The sequence below is a fragment of the Poecilia mexicana genome, unplaced genomic scaffold (assembly GCF_051168715.1).
Source record: "Poecilia mexicana isolate PSO_F unplaced genomic scaffold, ASM5116871v1 scaffold_4, whole genome shotgun sequence".
NCBI classification, from domain to species: domain Eukaryota; kingdom Metazoa; phylum Chordata; class Actinopteri; order Cyprinodontiformes; family Poeciliidae; genus Poecilia; species Poecilia mexicana.
The window spans coordinates 16,169,887-16,180,626 of NW_028263373.1; the positions used below are offsets into that span (position 1 = coordinate 16,169,887).

General features: G+C 41.1%; 2 protein-coding genes across 2 annotated transcripts; one reads left to right on the forward strand and one right to left on the reverse strand.

Annotated features, from left to right (window-relative positions):
* Positions 1 to 1,609: 1,609 nt before the first annotated feature.
* fam43a (family with sequence similarity 43 member A) lies at positions 1,610 to 3,848 on the reverse strand. Its single transcript, XM_015011581.2, is given in 3 exon segments — positions 1,610 to 2,782; positions 2,785 to 3,639; positions 3,757 to 3,848. Coding segments are annotated over 3 exon segments (1,059 nt in total). The 5' UTR covers positions 3,758 to 3,848; the 3' UTR covers positions 1,610 to 2,579.
* A 1,187-nt stretch (positions 3,849 to 5,035) lies between these two features.
* Positions 5,036 to 10,627, forward strand: lsg1 (large 60S subunit nuclear export GTPase 1). The gene is made up of 14 exons (XM_088005018.1): positions 5,036 to 5,734; positions 5,904 to 6,030; positions 6,144 to 6,264; positions 6,345 to 6,431; positions 6,607 to 6,693; positions 7,216 to 7,276; positions 7,514 to 7,690; positions 7,785 to 8,132; positions 8,248 to 8,349; positions 8,430 to 8,572; positions 8,648 to 8,772; positions 8,863 to 8,942; positions 9,695 to 9,868; positions 9,965 to 10,627. Exons 1-14 carry the CDS (start codon positions 5,636 to 5,638, stop codon positions 10,142 to 10,144), a joined length of 1,911 nt encoding a protein of 636 aa, XP_087861144.1. The 5' UTR covers positions 5,036 to 5,635; the 3' UTR covers positions 10,145 to 10,627.
* The last annotated feature ends 113 nt before the right edge of the window (positions 10,628 to 10,740 follow it).

Here is a 10,740-nt window from a genome sequence, read left to right on the forward strand (position 1 = left end):
TTTATCAAAAAAGCAGCCAAGAGGGCCGTGGTAACTCTGGAGGAACTGCACAGGCCCACAGTTTGAGTTAGCTATTACTCATACAATCCACAAATCAGGGCTTTATGGAGACTGACAAGAAGAAACATGGTGGTAGCAATATCACTAGTGGGAACCACTTGTTTTCCGCAAGAACAGGGAAGTGGTTCAGAGTTTTTGGGAAGAGGGATGCAGCTAAATATGGGGCACTGGCAGAAGAATGTTTTAGAAGCAGCAAAAGGCTTGAGACTGGGATGGAGGTTCATCCTCCAGTAGGTTAACGACCCTAAACAGAAAGCTGGGGCTACAATGGAATGGTTTAGATCGTCTCTGGCATCATGCTAGTGTGTATGTTTTGAGGCAGTAAAGGGGGTGGTTCCCAGTTCCAATAGCAGTCCTTTCCAGGGATAATCAGGCAGGTCCATGTGAAGGTCTACATTTAATCATGAATCTGTGGTAAGATTTGAAAACTAATGTCTGTTTGCATATGCCAGAAGGAATGAGGAAGGAATAAAAATAAATATTCCCCAAACGATTTTAGGTGGTATTTTCAGCGAAAGGAGGTTCCACAAAGTGACTCAAGGAGTCTGAATACAGATGAAACAGTTGTGTCACAATTCTGCGAATCACTTCTTCCTCCCTTTCACTTAGTTATAAAATAGTTTGTGTTGATCTATCTCATAAAACCCATAATAAAATAAATGGAAGTGGCTGATTCTACTGTGACAAACAATGAAAAGGCACAAGGGGTGTGAATACAGAAATGTTGCCACCGAGTCTGGTAATAAAAGCTGTCATGTCTGTCATTGACAGAGTTGCAACGCTAATGTGAACAGAGCATCAGCAGATAAAGATTAAGTCTGAAGAACTACGGAACGCCTGTTTCCGTTTGGTGTTCACTGTGAAAGGGAAGTGACGGCTCGTCCACATTTAGAGCTGCAGCAGAAGTCGCAGAGTCACGCCCTCCTCTGACCAAAGGACTCATGAGGTGGCGTTAGATGCGAATCTGTGGTTACATCACACATCAACGCAATGTTGTGACATCCCATAAAGGGAACTGAACTCATATTTTATGGTCGGCATTTCCATTTTCAGTGGTGATTTTTTTTTGTGTAGTCATAGCAACAGACGACACATCAACAACCGCGCAGACTTTCGATTGAAGGCTGAATTATTCAATGCGATCCGCCTCGCAGGATGTGGGTTTAAACTGCTAAAGACGACCTGGGATGTCACACCTGGTTTGATATTAGCAGATCCTTGTGATGCTCTGGCAATCTGAGCTTGTGCTGACGTCGCTGTGTGGCCTGGTTGCTCTGAGGCTGGTTGAATGACTGGACGGTCATTAAGCCAGAAGCTTAGCTAAATGTTATCCATCCTCCTCCCTGGATGGCATTTGCCTAGATATGATAAAGATTTATTGAAGCCTTTTAACTGAACTGCGCATTTGCAATCCTGACAAATACCAGGGAGAAATGACATTTTGCTCTTTACAGAATTATTCCTCAGAGGAAACCTGATCTCAAAGCTCTTGCAGGTCCTCGTTCATATTTATACAAATATGACAAAAAAACAGAACGGATGCAGCAGGTTTTTGTTTTCTTTTTTTATTGAGAATTCCATGAGGTTCACATATCAAACCACATTTCATATATTTTTTTAAAAAATACAATTTTTTAATAGCTAAAACATAATTTACAACTTAGTACATAAATGTTTCTTTCCTCTTTTGCACAGCAAAGATATGACATTTATGTCAGAGACAACATACCGGCACACATTATGTACATGTACAACAGTGCAAAAATAAAGCAGGATGTCACAGAAGCGCCCTGACAGGAAAACGAGGGGGGAGGGGGGGGACTTATTCAGACCCACAGTAGCACTGAAAATGGAAAAAACTGGAATGCAGAATTTTTGGATCACAATGTTTCAAGTGAGAAATAAACCTTAAGTGAACAAAAGCCCGCTGCAACAAGAAATCCTCTAAAACAAAAGAGGATGATTTAGTGCAGATGCCTTCAGACACACTAGGGGTCATCTCTCGGGTGTGCATGCATTTTCCCACTGTTTCTGTGTTTATAACATCTTAAAGTGTCACTCAGTAGCTTGATTTGGAGTTTGTGTGTGGCAGTAGTTCCAAAACCTACAGCGAGCTTCTCTCCTTTGGTTGTAGAGGCACATATCAGACAAAAGCTCCCCAACAAAGAGCACAGATGCTTAGAGATGCACCAATCCATCCTTTGATTGGAATCATAAATTATATGCAGGCAAACAGCAGCTTAAAACCATAAACTCCCACTCCCCATGAAGTTATCGAACAACATCAGACTTTAATGAACATGAGTGAGAGAGTAACATAATAATGCCAATAATTCGTTAACTTCCATTATTATCGGTTAGAATCTGCAGCAACTTTTTTTTTTATTCCTCAGAAAAATCTGAACTGGTCGAAACTGAAATCTGGTAGAGGCTTGATTGGTGCATCTCTACAAATGTTGCTCAAGGAGAAAATGTGGCTCAGAAAAACAAAGCCACAGGGAGGCACAGACAATAGTCATTCAGGCTACTTCCAGCACCTTGACCTCCCCCAGCCCGTTGCTGAGCGGGGTGAACTCCTGGTTGCTTTCAATAGAGGACTCGCTCCCTGTGCTCTCCCCAGAGAGAAGTCTGGTGACCCTGAGGTCAGCCTTTAGAGTCTGCACGTCGTTCCCTATGCTCATCTCCCCCAAGTCATTAATGATCTGAGTTAACTCGTGTTTTCGTTGACACAGTCCGAGTCTAAAATGTCTTCACATTCGAAGTGCATCGCTTTCTCCTCCTCTTCCTCTCCCACCAGATCCTCGGTGATGGAGCCCAGCTTGGGCGCACTCCGGCTGCGCTCCACCGGGGGCTTGTAGTAACACTGTCCGTTGAGCAGCTTCCTGAGCGGGACCAGGGGGATGGTCTGGTCCCCGACGAGCTGCTGCTGCTGGTGCCGGGCGTCATCCCTTCGTTTCAGTCTCTTGAACTCCGCCAGGGCCGTGGCGGAGGTCTGGTACAGCAACAGTGCCATGGCCTTCGCTTTCTCCGGCTTGGACACCAGCACGGCGTGGCAGCGCAGCATCACCGCTTTGTGCTTCATCTCGTGCCTGTAAATCCACGCGAAGATCTTGGGGAGCCGCGGGTCTGCCACGCAGTAGGTGATGCGGTGCAGCAGGTACAGATGTCCCGGCCTCTTGGCTTTATCGTCCACATGCACCATCCGGATTCCCTGCGAGCTGACGGTCAGCCGCATCTTGGTGCCGTTCTTGCCCATCTCGCTCTTGCCCCAGATCTTGCTCACCGCCATGTCCGTGCAGCCGTCCCCCTTCGACTGGATGGTGGTGGCGTTGCCCAGATACAGCACCGTGTACGTGGGGTCCTCGCTGGTGATCTTCACCTTTTTCCGCTTGGACTTGAACATGCTGCCCACCCGGTTGAGAGCGCTCTCGGGGCAGGACTTGGCGAAGGAGGTGAGCGCGGAGTAGTTGAGGCTCACCGCATAGCCCTTCTGCTTGGACTGCTTGTCTTCCTCGATCAGATCGAACTTGTTCTTCTTCCACGGCAGCATTTTACCGCTGTTCCCGTTCAACAGCAACACTGGGGGAGAAAGAAAAAATAAACTTGAAGTTACTACTAAAATCCTAGAAGCGTTTGGGGAGCCTGTCAGGGCATGGATGAGCCACTCTGGGAGTGCTGGGCGCAAGGACAACGTACTTTATCTGACCATCACCCGAAGAGCCTCTGTCCATTATCTGCGCAACGCTGCAAATGCTCACTGCAGAGGATATATGCTGTGCAGAGAGCAGATTCACCTGTTATATACAGGGACATACCATTACATCATGAGCGTAGGGGGGGACTGGACCATTTTAATGATGTTCATTCCCACGGCGTCTGTATAATTTGTTTAAAAACTGAGAATTTAAAAATTCTTGACAAGAATATGCAGACCATAGTTCAACAAATCTTTACACTGGGGTAGAAAGAAAATACGATTTTGCCCTTTTACATTCTGCTTAAATCACTTAGGATTCATTTAGTTTTGATCATTGTGAATACAGAAAATACAGTTTCTAGAAAAAAAATTAACATTACATTAAAGGATTATAAGTAGTTTTACTTCAATTTTGTTGAAGTGAAAGTAAAAATGAAATTCGTTAAAAAACATAATTCAAAGATGACTCCAGAGTCAAAAGGTTAGTACTGAGGAACTTCATAACATCTGATTTATTTATTTAAAAGTATATCAGACACAAAAAGGTGACTATGTGTAAATTTTACTATTTTATAGAATACAATACAAAATCTGTAAAGATAAGTCACTTTTTTTTCAAAATAATCAATTCAGACATGAGAAAAACTCATAAAGTCATTGAAAATGTAGATATTTTACCTGGAATGTTGTACAATTAATTTTTTCTCAGACTGAATGAAGTTTTCAACAACTTTAAGTCATGATTTTTAAAAATGGCAAAAACAAATGTATCAAATGTATCACTGTGTGTATAATGAACATTGTTTCACTTGTTGAATTTTACGCTGGAAATAAATTATGTCTTTGATTATCTTCTCATTTATTCTATTCAGAAAGGTGAAATGTGACAAGCAATGACAAAACCTGGTTTGGTAACATGTCAATAATTCTATTTTCATACAATATTCAAATATTTAACATAAAAACATAATGATAAAACTTAATGTAGTTTTATGAAGAAAATGTTTACGTTTGTGGTTGAAGCTAAGCATTAACTTCCCTCATTTTATGCTACAAAGTAAATGTTCTGTCAATAACATACAGCACATCTGCAGACCCAGACCCCTTTTGTCCTAAATGAAAATATACTTTTAAGACTTAAAGGTATATTTTACGGGGCGTGCCTTAAGGACTAAGTAGGAAAAAATATGAACAATAAATTAAAGAAAACCAATTGCTCTTTTTAAGTACCAGCTAATCAAGTACATTATGAAAACAAGTCTCGACAAAGAGGCCTACTGCGCTGGTTTATGCTTCCATCTAGTGGTTCTACCTTGAGCAGTGTTTGCTGATCTTTTGTATGAGTGGTTTTTTTTTGTGGAAAATAATTTACGACACTTTTTAAGATAAAGTAATCCAAATCTTATTCAAAGCTTCATATGCCAAACATTATTTTATATCTATATGATCAACATTGGATTTTTTTTTTATATTACTTTTTCTTTTTTTTTTTGCTCGATGTACAGTTGGAACTATAATCATTTTAGTTCCCGTTTCTTCAGAGCACATTTAAGAGTTGGACACCTCATCGGAAAGAACCACTTTATTAAGTATTCCAACGACAAAATTGTTTATTAAATCATATTAAAATCTTTTAAGATGTGTATGATTTCTAATAAAATTATTTGTTAAAACAAAGTTTACGGGGAATATTTTCCGTTGCTTGGAAGTAAATACCGGAAGTGTCACTCAGTTGGTTGGTTCCACTTCCACAGCTCTGGAAAACAAGGCAGTCCACATGTTTCACAGCTATTAGTGACGAAGACAACTTATTTCCCCCCCTACTTAGGTTTTGTATTTCTACGGTATTTTGCGGTGTGGACGTTTTCGGACATTGTTATGGGGAAGAAGAAAGCGGGAGGAGGAGCTGGACTCGGCAGAGCTCTGATGAAGGAGAGGCTGCAAGCGAGCAGGGGAAACAAGAGGAGCGACTCATGGGTAAGACATGAGCGCAGTTAGCAGCTTGTACTGGTGGAAATAGATGTTAGACAGTTTACCATAGCTTAAAGAAAAGGATGGTAAACATTTCTTAGTGAGATTGATCCGGGGTTGAGCATTATGTAAGCTGTGTCAGGTTTGGAATTAAAGTTTTGTCGTACATTTCCAGCTACACACCAGTGAACTGAACGATGGCTACGACTGGGGTCGTTTGAACCTGCAGTCAGTGACAGAGCAGAGCTCCATGGATGACTTCCTCGCCACTGCTGAACTGGCAGGAACAGAGTTTGTTGCAGGTATAACACAACTCAGTTCACACATTCAGTTCTTGTCAGAGAACTGTGTGTACAAACAATATAAAAAATATATAAGGTTCTCTGTTTTCATGTCTTTGTTTCTGTTTTCTCAGAGAAACTCAACATTAAGTTTGTTCCAGCTGAAGCCAGAGCAGGCCTCCTGACAGCTGAGGAGAAAAGCAGGTTAAAGAAGCTGCACGAAGAAAACAAACATTTCCTCCGAATTCCTCGGCGGTAAGCTGAACATACATGGTTCAATCTGAATATTTGACCACATTTTGCTTTCAACAGTGTTTTGCTCTGTGTGTCTCCAGCCCTCACTGGGATGAAAGCACCACCCCAGATTTACTCCAGCAGGCAGAGAAAGACAGCTTCTTGCAGTGGAGACGAGAACTTGCTCAGTATGGAATAATTTGTTTCTAAGTAAATTGTCTTGACACTGGACTCTACCAGTAAAGAAAAATGTTAAACAACTGAATATTACAGAACTCAAAAGGTTTTGTGTGGACACTGAACCTTGTTATGTTTGTGTAGGACTTTCCTGGTTGTAATCTAATCTTTTGATATTTTCCAAAGACTGGAGGAGGAACAGAAGTTAATTCTTACCCCGTTTGAGAGGAACCTTGAATTCTGGCGACAGCTGTGGAGAGTCATTGAGAGAAGGTAAAATTAAGGATAGTTCATATATGAGTTCAATGAAACATTCTGTTCATACTCCTTAAACTTTTTCTAATGTGTCCCACCAACTTCAGTGTATTTTATTGGGATTATTTGTGAAACAGAAAGTAGACAGAATACATCGGGGCTCGGTTCCACAAAGTATTGCGGAACAGAGCCCCACTACATTTACATCTATTGAGGTATGCCTCTACCAGCTTTGCCTGAGATATTTATACTTATTCTACTGAAAACTACTTTTCAGGCTACATGCTGCGTTTGATTCACTGGATTCTAGATAGAGATATCAGATGTACACCACACTTTTTAGATTTTTATGTAACATCACAGTTTCTTTTTAACCTTTCAATCAAGCAGTAATTTGTGGCGATCTGTCACACAAAAATCCCCCCAAAAATACATTGTAGTTTGTTGTTGTAGCTGACACATATTAAGAAGTATGGATACTTTTGAAAAAACATTTTTTGCTCTTTATGAAGTCAAGTTCATGGTTATGTTTTCCTTCAGTGACATCGTCGTTCAGATTGTTGACGCCAGGAATCCTCTGCTGTTCAGATGTCCTGACCTGGTGAGGCCTCATTTAATCACAAGAGATTCAGTTAGAAAGGAACTAAACAGCTTTTCACCTGTTTGTCAAAATATTTTAGCATATATATTTTTTTCTTACAATAAATAAAGTAACACAATGAAAAATATAACCCAAAATGAATTTGTTGAGTGTAAAAATTGAGTGTAAGATCAGACATCTGACATCAAGGTTAGATCGTGATCTTCGGGATTAAATACTCCTCTTTTTCCCCGACAGGAGCTATATGTGAAAGAAGTGTCAGAGAATAAGGTGAACATGCTTCTGGTGAACAAGGCAGACCTTCTAACCCGGGAGCAGAGGAAAGTCTGGGCCAAGTATTTTGAGAAGGAAGGTGTTAGGGCTGTTTTTTGGTCTGCTCTGGCTGAGAGTAACAGGCTGGATGCAGAAGAAAAGGTGAGGAACTATAACTGAATGCATTTCAGATAAACCTGTGGACTCATATTCCGGCTTCCTGTAAACTCTGCAGCCTGATGTGTCTTTCTCTCAGGGAATGGAAGTCGATGATCCAGAAAGTGTAGAAAGTGATCCAGAAGCAGATGGCTCGCCACACAGTGTGGACTTAAACGAAAGAGCGTCGAAGGGAGAAGAAAAGGTGCGGGAAGGAGACGAGAGTGGTGTTGAAGAGCAGCAAGACAATGTAAACGTCGATGAAGAGGACTGGCAGACCTGCTCGGAGGAGGAGGAAGAGGACGAAGCTGAAGGAGAGAATGCCGGTACTTCGGGTGAATCCTTCCATAACTCCAGCCGACTGCTGCACAAAGATGAGCTGTTAGAGATGTTTAAAGCGTCACATAATGGACCCAGGTGTAAAGAAGATCAATTGACAATAGGGCTGGTTAGTAAAACCCTGAATTTCTACTTAGACATAGTCTTCATTTTATCTAATTTAGGAACTCTACAGCTTGTTCTATAATGAGTTTGTGAAATAATTAATATTTTTGATTCGACAGGTCGGGTATCCTAACGTGGGAAAGAGCTCCACCATCAACACTATTTTACGAAACAAGAAGGTGTCTGTTTCAGCAACACCAGGACACACTAAGCACTTCCAGGTATAAATCCAATCATAGTATTACATTTAGTTCATATGCTGTAAAAAGCTTAAAGTGGGTCTTTTTGTGCCTCCTCTCAGACTCTGTATGTGGAGCCAGGCCTGTGTCTCTGTGACTGCCCCGGTCTGGTGATGCCCTCGTTTGTTTCTACCAAAGCGGAGATGATCTGCTCTGGGATTTTACCCATCGACCAGATGAGGGATCATGTACCTGCAGTCTCCCTCATATCCTTTCCAGAACATTATAGAGAATGTTATACCGTTGCCATCTGTGTCTTTAGTCCTTAATGGATTTGTCACATATGTCAGACAATCCCTCGACATGTTCTAGAAGGAACGTATGGCATCAACATCATCAGACCGCGGGAAGACGAAGACCCCGACAGACCCCCCACTTCTGAGGAGCTGCTGACGGCGTATGGATGTGAGACCACAACACATTCTTTCTTTTCCTTTCCCTGTTCTAACCTTTTTTTAATTGAAAAAAAGAGTTGTATCTTTTTGGTTGCTACAGATATGAGAGGTTTTATGACATCACACGGCCAGCCTGATCAGCCCAGATCAGCTCGGTACATCCTCAAGGATTATGTCAATGTAAGTTTTACTAACTGGTGAATTTTGGGGACTTTTATTAAAAGCAGTAAAAGTAAACAAATACATTCTGTAACACATTTACCCATGCAAGTTGCAATATTGTGAAGTTTCTCTGCTACTTGTGAAATTAAAGAAATGTGGTTTATGCTTCTTCAAAATCCTATACAAGTATAATGTGGACTTATATTAATCCCCCTGTTTACTCTGACAGCCCTAAATTAAATACTGTGCAACCAAGTGCTTTTAGAAGTCACCTAAGTACTAAATTGAACTCACTTTGTTGAATCATAGTATAAATCCAGCTATTCTGTGACATGTTTGTTTGATAAAATTAGAGAATAAGCTTCATGAAGACTGAAAAGCACAGCAGGCAGCTCAGCAATCAGGCCATAAGTCAATATCCAAAGTATTGAACATCCCACAGACCACTGTTCAGTCCGTCATCTCAAAATAAAAAAAGCATAGCTCCACTGAAACCTACCAAGTCATGGCTGGTTACAAAAATTGACAGGCAGAGCAAGGAAAGAATTTGTGAATCAGCAAAGAGTCCATGTTGACCTTGGATGAGCTGCAAAGATCCACAGCTCAGGTTGGAAAGTTCAGTGTCTGCACACTTCACTATTCTGTCCTTCATGGAAAAGTGGAGACATCTCATATATATTTTAAGTGTCACTTTTAACCAACAGGCAACAATTCTTTGCATAAAAGTGATTTTCTTCTTTTAGTCTCTAAAGTTTGTTTACTCCTCACAGGGTAAGCTCCTGTTCTGCCATCCTCCTCTACACATTAATCCTGAAGACTTTCAGTCTCAGCACAGCAAATTCCAGAAGAGGGAGTTGGACAGCTTGAACGTCTCCGCCGTAACAAACAGACCACAGAAAATCAAAAGGATTGAAAATGTTGTTGACAAAAACTTCTTCCATCAGGTAAAATAAGTGCAACAACTATTTGTACTCGTCACTGGTTCTCTGAAAAACAACATGGGATAAAGCTCTTTGCCTTTGGCGAACTTTTCCTTTTAGGATAATGTCCGCGCACTCACCAAAGGAGTTAAGACTGTCATGGGCTACAAACCAGGCAACGGACCAGTCGGCCCAGGCAGCTCAGAGTCGGAGGCAATGGAGGGCAAGCCCTGGAAAAAACACGGCAACAGAAACAAGAAGGAGAAACTGCGACGGGTCACAAAGCATCTGGATGGTTGATGATGATCGTCTAAACTCTTTTAAACCCACATGATTTCAGATGAAATGAAATGTCTTGAAGAGCAGCTCGTATGTCATCCTAAAGGACCCTGACGTAGATGGATGGATGCATCTGTGGGTGTGGAGAGGACTTGATCTAAGTGGTTAAATGCTCTGAACTGAAGATTGTAAAAGCTGAATTCACGATCTGAATAATGATGACTATAGGAGCTGAAGCACCAATTATTCAGAAAAAAAAGTATTACTTATGAACCCTTTAATTCTTTATGAAGCAGTTGAATTGCTCTGGATAGCAGCCTTTTTTACCTAGAGTGGTAATTAATGTCCCCAGGTTGAGCCCCATAAATTGGTATGATCTACTATAATATCAATGTTTTTCTATGAAGAGAAGCTCTCATTAAAATGTTGTGAAAAGATGTTTGTCCTTGCTTAAAGACTTTCATCTAAACATCGATTTGAAATAAATAAGTTGCATCAACCTTGGCCAGAAACTCTTCATTTGACTTCTTTCTTCTTATTTTAATGCATATTGCTTGTTGAATTAGATAACTAAACACATTTGGAAGACTTTAATTTAGCTGGGTATGTGAAATAAC

Coding starts and splice junctions, on each gene's coding strand:
- lsg1 (XM_088005018.1), top strand. CDS start 5,636: ATGGGGAAGAAGAAAGCGGGAGGAGGAGCTGGACTCGGCAGAGCTCTG. Junction 8,350..8,429: donor GACACACTAAGCACTTCCAG/GTATAAATCCAA, acceptor GCCTCCTCTCAG/ACTCTGTATGTGGAGCCAGG. Junction 8,573..8,647: donor CATGTACCTGCAGTCTCCCT/CATATCCTTTCC, acceptor ATGGATTTGTCA/CATATGTCAGACAATCCCTC.